This window comes from Elgaria multicarinata, chromosome 7 (genome assembly GCF_023053635.1).
Source record: "Elgaria multicarinata webbii isolate HBS135686 ecotype San Diego chromosome 7, rElgMul1.1.pri, whole genome shotgun sequence".
Taxonomy (NCBI): domain Eukaryota; kingdom Metazoa; phylum Chordata; class Lepidosauria; order Squamata; family Anguidae; genus Elgaria; species Elgaria multicarinata.
In genome coordinates, this window is record NC_086177.1 from 41,302,486 (window position 1) to 41,318,750 (window position 16,265).

At 39.7% G+C, this 16,265-nt stretch overlaps 1 protein-coding gene across 4 annotated transcripts in view; it reads right to left on the reverse strand.

The window, feature by feature from the left end:
• The window catches only part of NFATC1 (nuclear factor of activated T cells 1), a 160,762-nt gene that overhangs the window by 40,446 nt on the left and 104,051 nt on the right, over positions 1-16,265 (reverse strand). For 2 of the 4 annotated variants that reach the window (XM_063130470.1, XM_063130469.1), the window contains exon 9: positions 3,179-3,859. In XM_063130470.1, the coding sequence (XP_062986540.1) occupies positions 3,179-3,859 (681 nt within the window). Of the gene's footprint in view, positions 1-3,178; positions 3,860-8,416; positions 8,971-16,265 lie in introns of those variants that run through there. The other 2 variants (XM_063130471.1, XM_063130472.1) reach the window with 2 other exon arrangements.

Sequence of the window (16,265 nt, forward strand, 5' to 3'; positions counted from 1 at the left end):
TTGTAGTCTTTGTTGTTCTCTATCAATCCATTGTCAATTTAATGCTGCACTGGTCCTGAAATTTCTATCCGAAAGTAAAAACTAAATGTCCTTCTCATTGTCATTATTACATAATACAAGAACAAAACAGTAACAGCAACACTACCGTCAAAGAAAAATCACACCTTTTTAGTTCTATATGGTCCTAACATCCGAACTTCCCCCCCCCCCCCATACAGCAGCCTTCCCCAACTTGGTACCCTCTGGATGTTGTGGACTTCAGTTTTCATCAGCCCCATTTCAACATGTTCAATGGTCAGGAACTATGGGAGTTGCAGCTGGAAAAAGCTGCCATACGATACGCCTTGCTTATCCCTAGGAAAGTATTATTGTGAAGAAATTGCGATTTGGGATTTCCATAGACATAGCATAACTTCCATCACTTCCAGGAAGGATGGATCAGGACACATGTTATCTATCACTAGGCATCACCAGGAGGAACGTTGGGGCATATTGTAGGGATATTTTAAATGACTGAACTGTCCTTGAGCCTTGTGATCCCCAAATTTTTTAACCTATAGGACTTCTCACCATTGGCTAAGCTGTCTAGAGCAGATGAAACTGTAAGTCAAAACATCTAGAGGGCCACAAGTTGCCCACCCTTGCCATAAGTCAATGATCTTCAGCACACATAGTAAGAAATAAATTCTATTAGTTCCATAGTTTGTTTTTTCTTAAAGTAAGAAAGAAAAAGGAATATATTCTTCTCTTCTTTAATACAACTTCTTAAATGGTTTTGTTTGTAGTTTAAGAATGTTGCAACCCTGAATTTAGAATCAAGGTTCAGGTTACAGAAACCAGTTTTAAACTGCCAGCCAAAATTCAGGGCATCTTTAAAAGTTTTAAACCGGAATGACCATACATGTCTCTGCTTTAAAGGTCCACCATTATTTTGTTGTTGGTTCCCCCATCCCCACACTTGAAATACTGTTATCAGCATATTCAATGAAACACTGACTAATAATATCTTCTTGTTAGAAAAGTTGGCTCATCAGTTACTTTCCAGGAGTCGCTTCCTGTTGGTACTGACGTGTTCCCTTGTCGCTTACAGAGATAACATTTATTGATAACCCATACTAATGTCTTTGATGTTTTAATGGCAGGAAATAACTTCATAATTGAATGACACTGTGCTGTTAAGATCAAAATATACAGAAGGAACATTAATAAGATTAATAACCTAAAATAACCTCCCTTTGATAATAAAAGGACCATTACTACTTTTCAAAATGGGAATCGTCAGACATTTTGCACATGTTCTGTGTGGCATGGCAAAGGATTTTTTTTAAAAAATAAATAAATAAAGCTGTGACATTATGATAGTACCAAAGGCCGTTCCAGTTTCAAAAACAAGTTTGGTGGTCCATTAAGTCCAGGGAATATTCTAGCAACTGACAACAGCCCTCCAAGCTGCAAGAGAAGAGATATGGTGACCATGTTGGTGTGCACATGGGCATGTGTAGTCCTCTTATATTTAGGAGTGGCTAATTTTGATATAATTTCGGAAAAGGCCATTTTAAACATGTCCATGTTTCAGGTGAAAATTTCCAGATGAAGTGCCATTGTCCTGCTTTTAACCTCCAAATCTTCCGCCTCCACACCTCGAGGTCCTTTATTGTTGGCTTTTTATTAAAAAGTATTTTTAAGTATATATCTTTGTTCTGCACACACCAGTGTTTTAACCTCCAATTGCAGTTAGTCATTGAAAAGAAGAAAAGTAAGCAGGGAAGAATATATCTTTTGAGGGCACTAATGCATTAAAACTGTAAGGAACTCATCAGATATTTTGGGATAAATACATAGAATCATATAATAGTTGAGCTCAAAGGGGCCTATAAGGCCATCAAGTCAACCTCCTGCTCAATGCAGGAATACACATTAAAGCATGATCTTGAGCTCAACATAACTAAGGGCTTTGGGGTTTTCTTTTTGGCTAATGTTAATTTGACTTCAAGAAATTAATTCTTAATTTTTCATTGTCCAGATAAATACCACACTAATGACAATTGTAGATAATTTGGTATTAGTTATACAACATTTCTGAACAAATGAATTCCTTTTGGGTTGTTTTTCAGATGTGTAACATATCTGAGCAGAGTGCTTTTAAAAAAAGCCATGTTATGAGAGAACATAAAATTGCAACTTTAAAATGCTAAGTTTTAAAATCAGAATTTAGGTGGGGTCATGCTGTTTAAAATGGAATACAATACTTTAAGTACTAGGTGTTGTTGTTTTTATAAAGCAAATCTAACAAACAATAAATTATCTTTTCTGATTGGGTTCCTTTATAAGACAATCATATCCATTGAAAGCAAGATCTGTTCAAAGGTATTTCTTTTGTCATGTACTGTAGGGCATTATAGAATGCTATGCCGTTATTGAAAGGGACCTCATTAACTGCATAAGGCAAACGTTCATAAGAACTACCAGGGCTGAAAGCACCATACCACAATTCAGTGAGGTTATACTATAAAATTCCAGATTTCACCCTTTATTGTGCTAAACGAATAAATCAATGGGAGTTTGACAAGCTCATTGTAGCATTTTAACATTGCAGTGCTGCATGCAGAACTAGATATATACTTTTTAAAAAACTTTTTAATAAAAAGCCAACTAGACATTTACAATATAAAGTAAGGGACCTGGAGGTGTGGTGGGGGAAGTCGCCTTAAATTCAGAGACCAGAGAGTCAGTCATGTCTTGATTTTTAATGTGGACTTTCTTAGCTGAAATAGAGCAGTTTTGTCATTTAATTTCAGTTAGCAGGCTCACATATTTCAAGTTGCAGCATATGATGGACAGTGGGTCAATTTCAAATCAGTTCAGTGCCATTCTGCAAACCACTGGCATAGCATAAGCCAAGACCATATGGTTAAGATTATTGCAATGTAGCTTTTGGACATGCAGATACTTCAACAATGACTAACAGCTCTTACCATTTAGATTATACACTTTCATTATTGCTGATGACATTAAAAGAAATCTTTCCCATACAGATGTCACCCAAGCTGAATTCTGCACCATTCCACAAGGCTGTTAATTGGCAGATTTCCCCATCAGAACGCTTAAGGAGATTAAAAGAACTCAATGGCACATCAAAATGGTTGAACACAAACCTCTACATCTGCAGAAGACTTACCATCATCCAAGTATAACTGGTCCAATTCCTCAGGCTCTCGCTTGATCGTTACAGGAATAGGGGCCAAATTATGATTATTGTCCTCACGCAACTCGGGCAACGGCAGTGGCTGATCTGCTGGAGATTCATTTCTTTGAACATTCGGCAGTTGCTGCTGACCCATTATGGATGAGTGAGTTGGACTGCAGGACTGCAAATAGGTTGACTCTTGGGTTACAGATGGAACTGGAGAGGAGGGACTGTTGGGATAGAGTGTTTGTTGGTAACCAAGGGAACAGCTACTGCTCAGATGTTGACTCACCTGCGGCTGCAGCATGATGTGAGATGACTGATCTGGAGAGCTTGGGTGCACAACTATAGACCTTGGCACTTCCTGTATGGTGGGGACACCTCCAACGGTCTGCTGAAGTCCTAGGTGGTTGTGGCCTGGGTTGGTGATGCACTTGTAAGCAGGAGAGGAAAGATCATGCAGCTTAGGACTTGAGCTGGGCGACGATGACATCACAGTGTTTCTCTGCTGACAGGAAGTGAAGCCAGCCACAAGGCACGAGCCAGGATCAGGAGGCATCATGATCTGCTGGCTATAGTATGGTTTGGAGAGAGGACTTAATCCTTGGTTCCTTGGTCCACAGGTTTGAGCAGGCTCATAGTCGTCAGTGGGTTCTGTTTTTATAATTGGAACTGTTGAAAGAAAAAGAAAGTGCTTTGAATAAACATGGAGTTGCACATTGGTATGATCAAGTTGGCTTGTGGCTAGGATACCCTTTGCAAAAACAAACAACGTCTTGAATAAGACTCTGTGTGTCCTTTGCCTGGTTCTCCCACCCCATAAAAAATATGAATGAGTCATCCGCACAAGAAAGTCACAGCTGGTTCTAATATTGAAAAAGACTATTTTCTTTGGACTCTCCTCCAGCTCTAATGTGCTATAAAAATCTATTTGCAAATAGCTGCGCTGCAGTAGAAGCTCTGGACCCAAGGGTTCTATGGATTTGTAGTAATCAAAGGAAATTTCTTAACTTGGATGTACTACCACATGTCTAGTGCTACTGATGGCCCATTTGATAGATGTCTGCACAATGGGTAAATTCAAGCATGGGGATTCAAAAAAGGGCCTTTCAGAGTTCACCAAAACAAAACTTCAGGGAGAACAGCAAGCTTATGAAAAATTACGCATTTCATCATAAGGCTTCTCCCCCCCCTTGAATGAGCTAAAACCTATATTTTCTTCTTTTAAAAAACAAAGACAATGGAACAGTGTTTTCATGTCGTTTTTGTAGCCCATACTAGAGCACACATGAAAATTCAGCAAGGAATATCAGACCACCGCTTACTTGATTCAGGACATTAGAAACCATTATTAAAAACTTTCGCTTATGTTCTATCATGCAAGTACAGGCTACATTCCACTTGTTTGTAACACAACTGCTTCCACTGTCATATATTTTATTGCAGCTGTACTTGCTAGACAGGGGAAAGAAGTCTCAGTCTCTAAAAATACCAGGGAGAGAAGGATTTTAAGATGGAAGTTATGCCTCTCCACACACATTTTCAAGAAGTCCACCACTCATTCTTCACTCATGTTCATTTCAAATTAGAATATGTATGCTGCAACTGAAGCTTCGGATAGCATTTATGTGCAGCAGTTTTATCCACAACCCAGCTAAATCTAAATTATAAGATTTAGCTTGCAGTTGTGTCTACACTCAGCTGAGCATATGTCCCATTAACAGCAGTGGGACTTACTTCTGAAGAAGCACACATAGGATTGTGCTGTTAAACATACGTGCCATCAATATGTATGTTTTAGTCAGAAGAAATTTAAATCCCATTGTGTTCAGTGGGTCTAACTCGTAATAAATGTTCAGAGGATTGCTGCTTTAGTTAAAGTGAAATGTATATCCAGTACTTTTATCTGCTTAAGTGGTTATGGTTTTGCCCATAACTGTGAGCTGCTCAATTGATCCCCAAAGTTGTTTTAGCATAGGAAGATGCTAGTTACAGGGCTAAATGGTGAGCATGGAATTCATAGCAAAGTGGTCCTCTGGTTGTTTGCCCACAAACGCAAAGTGAAGTTCGCCATGCCACAAAACAGGCTTGGAAGGTTTCATGATGATTAGCCATTATCTCAGCACATGGTGAAAGGCTTTGCTGCAGGTTCGATACTAGTAATGGTTATTGGTTCGTTTCGCCACCCATTTGGTGAATGTGAAACTGGGCTGAAATTAGTGGAATTCCAAGCACATTGGTGCAAATAAACTGTGCATAACGCTGTTAATCACAAGGTAAATCAAAGAATGGCAACTTTAGATTCATGTAAATGTTTATTATTTCTTTGAGAACCATTTCCCACCTATTTACATTGCATTCCAGACATTTGGGCTGCTCGGGAGATACAAAGTGAATTTAGGTATGGAGTGGCCACTTACGCATCACCAAAAATAAGGACAAAAGAACACATGTAATGCATATTTAGAAATGATTACTATAAAGAATACAATACATCACACCATAATGGGGAAGACTGCGGCCAGGTGATCTTTGTGCGAACTACTGATGGGTAACTTCAAGGCTCTGCTCTCCCTTATGGTCTTTATCTTTAAATTTGACTTGAACCAGACAGTCCAAGTAGAGGATGCTTTCCTCTGAAAAGTAGGGCACATGGCCACCCTATTTGAGAGCGAGACATTTTCACTAGATGAGCCTTCTATATAATAAACATCTCTTCCATTCTGATTGTTAGCACTATACTAAGAAGTGGAAGTCGTGTTTGAAAGTGGTAAAGAATGGTTATCTGATGAAGCACTGAATCATTACAACATGGCGTAAAAATGCCACCAGTAATTATCATGATTCTCTGGCCTATTTATCTTGCTTTACATATCTTGCTTTATCAAGTGCCTATGCCTGGCTCATGAGTAGGCATCGTTCTAATTGCTATCTAAAGATGTTCCTCACAAAAATCAAAACATTGTAACAAAGAAAGAAGTCCTCCAACCCCATACTATGCCAATAATAATAATTTGTTTTCTGGGAAAACTATCTTTCAAAGAGCTTAAAATCAAGAGATATATACATAGAGTATTTAGAACAATAGCAACAGATAATAACCAAAATTCCCCTGAGGGATGGATGGAGAGTACAAACTGGTATATATGTGAGTAGAACTACAATCCTTCCCTGATTATTATGCATGTGTATTGAATGGAGAACTGGTGTATTCAATTTCCATATCCTCGTACAAAAAATAAAATTAAAAAAATTAAGCGGCCCTCAGTGTGTGGCTTAGGAAAGCCGCTGTCCTGCCCAGTCTAACCTACTTGATAAAATTGCTGTGATGACAGAATATGATAATTTTTTTAAAAATATTTTGTATACTGAAAATGGTTACTGGTAATACTGTCTACAGTCCCCCCCCAAAAAAACACCCCAGTAAGGGCACCCATGAACAAACTCACCTATTCACTTCAACCTATAAACCAGGGGTGTCTTGGGAAGGGGGGGGAGCTTCTGCTTCAGAACTTTGGCCACCCTGCAGTATACTAACATTCGCTAGTGTTTAATACAGTGTTCCTAACTCTGCTAACAAACAATAATACTTGACATTCCAAATTAATTAGACTCAGATTTAATACAAGCTAACAATGTCAGCCTTAGGCTAACAAATGTGTCACACTGTCAGCCAGTTTACCATTAGAACCACATTTCTGGAGTGATGCTAACTATAAATCAGCAGCGTCTCCTGTTTGTAGTGAGAGGAGTCCATGTGATGACATCACACCGAGACCAGTTGGATAAAAACAATGAGCCTCTATGTGAATTTGAGTGTGGGGAGAGTCATTTCAGCTATACAAGCTGAAATGAAAAGCTCTGAACAGGTAAAATACATCAAATCTTGATGAAAACTAATGAATCACTTTTGCTGAGAGAGGGCAAGTATGAGTTTTCTTTGTTTCTTTTTTTTAAATGACTTTGCTAAAGCCAGTTTGCTGTGACATGTTAGAAATCCAGAGTTTCACACTTCTATAATTTATCTATTTTGGCCTGTGGCTGTTAGGATGAGTAAGAAATAAGATACATATTTCAAAAAACAAGACTACAATGCATCCAGCTGGCAATCCCCTTACTAATTAGGTGACTGCAGTTAAAAGACAACCAAAAGTTCTGTGTCCTACTGAAGTCTTGCTAGAGATTGTTGCAGCAAGACCATCCATAGGCAACAGCCTATTTCATTATATGTGCATATTGTAGTAAATTAGGGCCACAACAGATTTTTGTCTTTTTGCAGATAGAGTCATTCCAATTAATAATGAAACTTTACTGGTTATGATATATTTACTGCCAAGCCTAATACCGACACAAAGTGATACATCCGGTCTGGGGTATCTTGTACTACAATTTTTAGAAAGTATAATTAACTTTCCAAGTAATTCAAATTGCTCAGTGTTTTTACAACTGCAGTCTCTTCCCAAATCAATCAATCATGCAGTGCTTTTCATCTGCTGCTATAATGTTTAGCTTCTCAATAAATAGAAGAGACAAGACACTATAGATCCATGACATTGAAGTTCTTTCAGAGGAAAATCCTGGAGTACCTGATTTGCTTATGTACAACTAATAAAGCTAAAATATGCATTAGGTTGTTAAGATGTTTTAGAAGAAATGATTCATTTCCCATCACAAGATATTAATAATGTAATTCTGAAAAGGGTGAAGAGTCCTAATTTCATTTTCTTCTAAAGAAGACTTCAGGGCATGAAAAACAATTTACCATTCCTTTCCCCTTCAAAAACTACAAAAACAAAAAACACCCACAAACAAACAAAAAACAAAACAAACAATTACTTTGTCCAGTTCTTCAATGTTTCCAAAATGCATTTCCCTTGGTTGTCCCTTGGTCCAGAATGAACAATGAAGCACAACAATGACAACTACACACTACTTTTGGAAACCCAACATCAGCTTCCATTTTAAGTGTCTCTGATTCATATAATTATAAAGAAGAGACTGGAAATACAAAGGAGAGTTCTGAGTTATATCCAGAAACCAAAGGGGTTTCAGTTGTCAGAGATGTTAGCTAAAGTAAAGACAGTTATTGTGTAAAGGCATGAGAGGGTCTAAAAACATGGTTACTGTGCCTTTAACAGCTATGTGATATATAGGGATTCAAGCAGGTGACCCCTTTCCCATTACTGCATCACCATGCCCGGAAAACCTTCTCCTGCTGAAATCCTGCTTCTCATGTAGCTGTTAAGAGAATTATGCTAAAGGCTGTTAGTTCAGATAATATGCTTATGACTTATTGCATCCAGCATGCTGCTTTTGCCTGAGACACAAAAGATGACCAAAGAAAAATCAAAGGATTACTACAAACATGTATGTAGTATATATGTGTGCATGTATACTAACACCAACAATAAAAAAATACAATGAAATGCAAAACATATGAATACCAGAAGAGGCAACTAATGCAAAACTAATACATAATAATACTAACGAGGATTAAAATATATCCAAAGGGTTTTCCGTGAAGTGATATGGTTGATGCAGCCTCTGAAATGCTGTCAAAATAGTCTATAAATCCACCACTGTTACAGAGAATAGCGTAAATCCATTAGGAAGACTTTGTTTGGCCCACGTAGCTAGAATCTTGAGTCGTTGGGAAAGCTGGACTATTCTCCTGTTTCAACTACGCAGTTTTACTCTTTAAGCCACACTGTGCAAAATTCAAGTCTCTTCAGCAGGATGTCAGGATCAACACTAAATCAGTGGGTAAGTCATGTATTCGCCATCTGCAGCAAAATCCCAATTACAGTCATACATATATACCTGGCATAAATAATAAACAGCTGTGTGTGTATATATATTAAATAGCCTATCTGAAATCTAATATAATTTAAACCACATAAATTAAAATATCAAGATAGGGAATACTAAAAACAACAACACCTCTTCCATGAGTTACACCTTACCTTCAATTTCAAATATATTACAACTTTTCTAATGGCTCATTTTGAGAAACTTTTAGAAAAAGGAGAATGAGTGCCATCCATGCTAGTATCTTGTTTGTAAGATAGTAATCTATAATTATTTAACCATTTTTAGATATCTTGTATCAATAATGATGCCAACAATCCATTAACCCCTTTACCATGGTGGATTAACTGCATAACTGGAAATATAGAAAACCTCATTCAAGAACAAAACTCACAGGATTACTAACAATTACATCTTGTCTAAAGAGCCACCCTCTTCTCATCACTAGAGTTTATAGCAGAGTTTATAACATGATCTGTTAATAATCTTTGCAGCTTTTATTTATTTTATATTTATTTATTACATTTATATACAGCCCCATAGCCGAAGCTCTCTGGGCGGTTTAAATAACAGATGTTATATTTGGGTTTACTCAAATGCTGGGACATTTTTTAAATGTCTGATTTTCGATATGAAAGTTGGGGGGCGGGGAGCAAGAGAAATGTCTACTTTCAACACTTGCATGCATTTTTTCACACCTATAGCCATTGTGTTACCAATCTGTTGCTGCTCTGGCACCTTAAAAAACAACTAAAAGTACTTCTCTGTCATGTGATCCTTGCCGACCATGGATTATGTAGTGAATACAATAACTTCACAGTACCACATAGCCAATCAGTTTGGCTAATGATATTATAATTGAAGGTAAATAAGTTGTGGTTTGAAATTCAACCTGTTCTAGATGGGGTTGCTGGTCGCTTAAGGATGAGTTTCACAGTTTTGGAACTGCTGATTCTACCCTTTAGGTGGCATCCATTAGTATAAATTTAGTATAGCTAGAGTGATCAGATACAAAAGAGGGCAGGGCTCCTGCAACTTTAACTGTTGCGATGAAGAGAGAATTTCACTAGGTATACAACAAATGACACCTGCTGAAATTCCCTTTTCTATACAATTGTTAAAGATACAGAAGTGCTGTGTTCCTTTTCATATGGCCACTCTGTGTAATGTTTTATGTAGGGCTGCTTCTGAAAAGTGTTTAGAAACTATAGCCAGAATGTGTGCTTACCTTAAAAGCACTAAACATTTTGCATCTAGAGTATCTGAAGCATGGCCCTTTCCCATATAAACCTGTCCATACAGTGTGGTCATCACTGGAATTCTTGCTCTATATCCCCTTGCTTTCAGAAGCATGGCAGGTGGGAATTACAGATAGGGCCTTCTAAGTCATGGCACCCAGATTCAGGTACTGTCTTCTCTAATAAGTTCCATTAAAGTGGGGGTGGGAAACCTCTGGATTGGATTACTATAATATGTTATACATGTATTAGAAAATGAGCTGATGTGTGAGACCTTAGTTGTGTGGCTGATGTCTTTCGATCCATTGAAAAAGGGATAGAGTTGACTAATTATTTGTAGCAAGGCTTGTATGATTCAGGGTGGACGCTAGATTAATTTCTTATGTTTAAAATGGCAGAATGCTACCCATTGTAACAGAAGTGCTTCAAGAATACACGTCATATTCTTGTTTGGGCTCCTTATGAAAAGTGCCTCTGTTTGTGTATTGCTAATCAGAGGGTACACTAACTGATCTTGGAATCTAAGGCCCTTTCTACACCTAAGGATTATCCCAGGAAAATGGAGGGATCGTCTCCTAGGATTCCCTGTGTGTCATTTACATGCACAGGGATGATCCCAGGACGATCCCTGGAAAAAAGGCAGGTGTAGAAACGGCCTAACATGCTTCCATCCACAAGTATACTATCAATTTTAAATGTACATATCTTAAATTGTTTAAACTCTTTATATATATTCTGTATATCGGACTCCATGTTGTATAGTTGAAATTGAAGTATACGCCAGCATCCCCGTAGAGTAAAGAGCCTAACTACATTGCTAAAGTCTTCCAAATAGATTCACACTTTGGCTGTTACGATTGCCTGTGTTTGACTGCATTCCAGAGATTGCACATATTGAAGGAATAACATATGGGTATTTTTCCTTTATATTCCTCTTTAAGATTAACAGATAGTTTAGCAGTAATCTTTTTGTTTTGTTTTTAGTGTTGTGGAGCCTAATGACCCAAGGCTGAGTAAGGAAGAGGCAAGACAAAGCCCTGAGCCACATGAAATTAGGATGCAGAGAAGGTACCTAGAAAAGCAGAAGAGTAACTTAAATAAAGTTCAAGTCAGAGGGTTGCATCAAATGTAATGTTGGTGGAAAATGTACACGTGCTTTGTTGTTGTTGCATGTTCCGCTAGAAGTTGTTCAAGCGCTAGTGGAACTAGTGCAAGCAACACCCAGCATAATGAAGTTGTAATGAGTTGTGAAAGTACTTTGGCAGTTACTCATGCAAGCACTTGAAGTACTGAATTGAAGTATTGGATTGTACTCTTGTACAAGGATGAAAACAGGATTCCCATACAAGGTAGAAGCTTTGCACTACCATACCCTTCTCCAACTGTGTGCCCTCCAGATGTTCTGGCCTACAATCCCTATCAGCTCCCTCCAGCACGTCCAATGGTGAAGGATAATGTAATACAACCCAGAATGCCAAGCAGCCTGTCAGAACATTATTTCTGTAGCCCTCATGACAAACATGAATTAGTCACCATCTGAGCAATGTTACTAAAGCTGAAGGCAAGGCTCAGCTGGACATGTTCAAGTCTCTACTTTTTGTACATACATTCCGGTATTCTCTTCCTCTGTCATCAGCCCAGATGGCTATCAGGCCATTCAGATGTCCTTTGGTAGAAGTCCTGAAGGTCCCTCCCTCCTGTTTAGCACTAATTCACTGTTCTTGTCTAAACATTCTAACCTAAGATGAGCGCATCCATACATTAAATCACACCCCTGAAAACTTGTATACATCATTTGGATGGCAAACCGATATGTCTGTTTGGAGATGTTTACCCACTTCCAGATGAGTTAGGAACTTGAAATTTGGCATGCTGATAGGTATGCCTCTACAATGCACCAGAAAAATCTAAAAACATGAAAATTTTGGTTTTAAGTATTTTTAAAGAATTCAATAAAAAACCTAGGCTTATGCCTACAACTCCCAGCAAGCTTTGGGTGGAACTCCCAGCATGCTTTCAGCAGGAGGCCAAACTTACCAGCCTTTGGCAGCCATTGTGAGTGCACAGGCATGTGCCTTTCACAACCCAGACTCCTAAGGTTGGTCTCGAGCAGTCAACCCAATTCCACATGAAATAGAGTGACCATATTTGGGAAACCAAAAAAGAGGACACCTAGTGTGTGTGTGTGGAAGCAGCTTTCTGAGCCCTGCAGAAAGTACGTTATTCCCCCGCCACCTTAAAGAACCCGATTGGAGTGGAGGAGGGGAAAGGATTTCATTCTGCACCACCATCATCCACTCCAATTGGGGCCTTTTCTATAATGTCCACGAATGACCCACTTTCCCCTTTAAGACCTCAATTGGAGCTCGGGGTGGGGGAATGATGTGCCTCAAGAAAGCATGTCTTTCCCTCCTGCCATGCTAATGGCAGCCTTAAAGGGGAAGGTGTGTCATTCCAGGACATTATTGAAAATTATAGAAAATCCCCCCTGACACCATGGAAAGAACAAAAACCAGGACAAATCCGGGGAAATCCTGACAGTTGGTCACCCTAACATGAAAGGAAACAACCTACATAAATGGTCTGTATCCATTTGTGGTGCCTCCTCCCACCGGTCGTGAATTTAAAATCATAACTAGATGCAACAGCATGACTTTGAGAGGCTGAACTCTGAATATGCTCATCCTGATATCGCTGTTTTCTCAGAATCTGGGGGAAGTGCGTATGCAGCCTTCGCCCTTAAGAGGGAGGGAGAAAGGAAGTGGAGGCACTTTGTGCATGCCCAGAAACAGGCCTGATGAAGGGTGGCAAGTGCCCGGCGCTTCACTACAGGCTCCTGGTGGAGCACTTGGTGAGCAAGAAGTGCAGCCTGAGGCAGTCCAAGCAAGACTTGGCTGGAGCTGGGCGCGTCCACTGACAGCTGCTTACCTCCCCTCCTCGACAATGCTACTCCTTGATGCTCTATCGAAGAGAGGCATTGGCAAGGAAAGGAAAGAAGCGCCTCTCAGAGGACACAGGCACTGTGGGCTGCCAAAGGCAAGCTGGGAGGTGTAGTACTGGCATGCAGAGTGCCTGATTTTAAATAAAGCATGGGTTGGCAAACCAGGTCCCTATGTGCAAACCAGGTCACTCTCAGTCTTAAGTCAGCTCCCACTTCCCTGACCTCTCACTCCTTCTACCTGACTTTTCTCTAACTGCCACTCACTCCGCCCACCATTCCATTCTAGCCTCAGCTGTCAGTCATTCCTCCATTCACTCTTCTGTTTCAATGCCATAGTCAGGCTTTTATATAAAAATCAAAAACTTTATTCAGTAATTTCTGCATCTGCCTTGGAATGTTGTGGTTTAGTTATAACAGAAAAGAAAAGTGAAGCATAAAAAATCATAAAGTTAAAGGCCTTGGAAAATAATAATAATAATAATAATAATAATAATAATAATAATAATTATTCACTTGGCACTTAAAAGCCATTAATGCAGTCACTATGCAAGCCTGCCTGCGAAGAAATCCATAAGCAGGGTGCCACAACTAAGGAGGCCCGCTACCACACCACAGACGGTGTTCAAAGATGAACATGTTATTCAGAGACCTAGGCTTATTACTACAATTCCCAGCATGTCTTGGGTGGGAGGGAAGACTTATCAGGTTTTGGCAGCCATCATCTGGAAGTGACTCGCCATTCTGTGCCCGAAGGGGCCAGCTACCTTGGTCACTAGGCACCATTGAGAGCAGCAGGGAAGGAGGACACAGCTCTAGGGCTGTCACTGATGGCAATGACTGAGCTAACCATCACTCAGTCAGCTGGACTCAGTGGCAGGACTCCCACTGGGCAAGTTGGCACCACGGTGAAAGGCATGCCGGGAGTTGTAGTTTTTGTGGGGACAAGGAAAATCATTGTGGCACTTCTGACACCCCCATCTGTTTGGGGGGGGGGGGGAAGAGAGAGAAGAAATGAATTTAATTTGTTTTAAAGTTGCATCATAGGTCTAGCACCGGCCTACCTTGCAGGGTTGTTGTGAGGATGAGAGAGGTAAAAAAGATATGAATTTAATTGGTTTAAAAGTTAACTCACAGGCCTAGCACCAGCCTACTACTTTAAGATGATTACCTCGCAGACATGTATCTTAGGGCCCCCGAGCAATGCTGGGCATATCAGCTAGTCTGATATAAAATAAAGGCAACTTATAGTTTGGGGACATGCTTTGGACCAAACAGATTGTCCTGCTATATGGTATTCCACTGACGAACTACTTTCCATTTTTTGCCTTCAGTTTGCCTTGCTGTCAAAATTACTGTCTTACTGGGTCAGTCCTCACAGCCTCTCTAATGTCCCCAGCAAGGATGGTCCTGCAACACTGTCATGGCTTTCAAACCACTTTCACAGAATCCATTTTTCAGCTGAAAGCACTGATACCCCCTTTACCTTGAAAAATCACTGTACGGTGGGGTTCTTCTAAAATAATTGTGTCACTTCCCCCCTCCCTTCCAACTGACAAGTCACTCTGCCGACCCAGCAAGCTTAAAGAGTTTGCTCAACTTAGCATGAAGATTTAAATCTGAAACATGTCAGGAGACCAGCAATAAAAAACAGAGATGTGTGTCACAATCCAGGAAGTCATAACATAGCATACTGCATCTTGGTTTTACTATTTTCCCCTAGTTAGACTGGCATAATATTTTAGTTTAGAAAGTGAGCTAACAGTGGGTGGAGAGAGGATGCAAAAAGGCAGCGTGGCTCTTAAATGTCATCACTAGAAAACTATCACTGCAAATAGTCAAGAGATAATTATAGACACAGAACAGGAAGTAGAGCCCAAGCTGACAAAAGTAGCCCCTGCTCACTATTTTCAGAAGCATCATCACTTTCTTTCTGGAGTGCATCAATCAGGTAATCAGAAGGTTAAATCTATAAATTAAAAGGTCAGGCCCAACAGCATAAATGAGAATCAGCGTTAGTGTTGCGCGCTCCCACAAATGCTAAATGCATTTGAAGTTTTGACTTCACAAAGGGTAATATGCTGGGCTATAAACCCTTGAAAATAGGTTAAATGTTCTGGGATACATGCAGCCCACCAAGGTGCAAATAAGTTTTTATTTACGGCTGTTTATCACATTATATTTTGAAGGCAGGGGAATCTCTGCAGGAAACTAGATTACTTGTACTGCAAAACACTTAATCTGAAGCAGTCTTGAGGTATTTTTGAACTTTACCCAGTATGAACTGTGCCAGTTGGAGGCCCGGATCATGTCATGCGAGGGACAGCTGTGCAGTCCATATACTTGCATCTTCTGACATTTGTAATGGTAAGAACATGAGTTGAAGCCACTGGTTGAAATCTCAGTTCAGCCATGAAGTCACAGGGTGGCCTTTGGCTTCCCACCTTCTCCTTGTTTGCACTATATTAGTACTATTACCATACCAATAGTACAAAATGTATTGAAATAGTACAAACAGCCTACTGTACAGGGTAGCTGTACAGATTGCTGAGCCATTAGGAAAAGTGCTATACTAAGCATCGTTATTTCATTCTGGACATATGAACGGGTGTTTCTGCCATGCAAACAGCTAGGCCACTGGCCCATTCTCCCTAATGTGTACAGTGACCATCACATGGGGGAAAAGTATGAACTGCGCAGTGCACGATTTCTGCTTTCTCAAGATGCACAACATGGATATCTATTTATTGCAGCAGTGCTCACTGACCCCTGGATTTGATTTGGGTCCCAATTCAGTGCTCGGAGCAATTTGGAAACCATCCCCTTCGACCCAAGTACCAAACTTGAGCCAAAATCAGGAAACCTGAGGCCTTGTGCTTCCCATTCGCTATAACTATGACCATATGGCTATAACCTTTCTTGGTCAGAATCGGATGGTATTTGCAGACAGAGTAACCTTGTAGGAGGGAAGTAAGCTTCCCAACTATCAGAAAAAATGGGTCCAGGTTTTTTGTGTGCTACATGCCTCTATATTTTGATTTCATTTTACTGATCATGTTTTTACTTCTTAGCAGAATTCAATAGTATTTGCAGG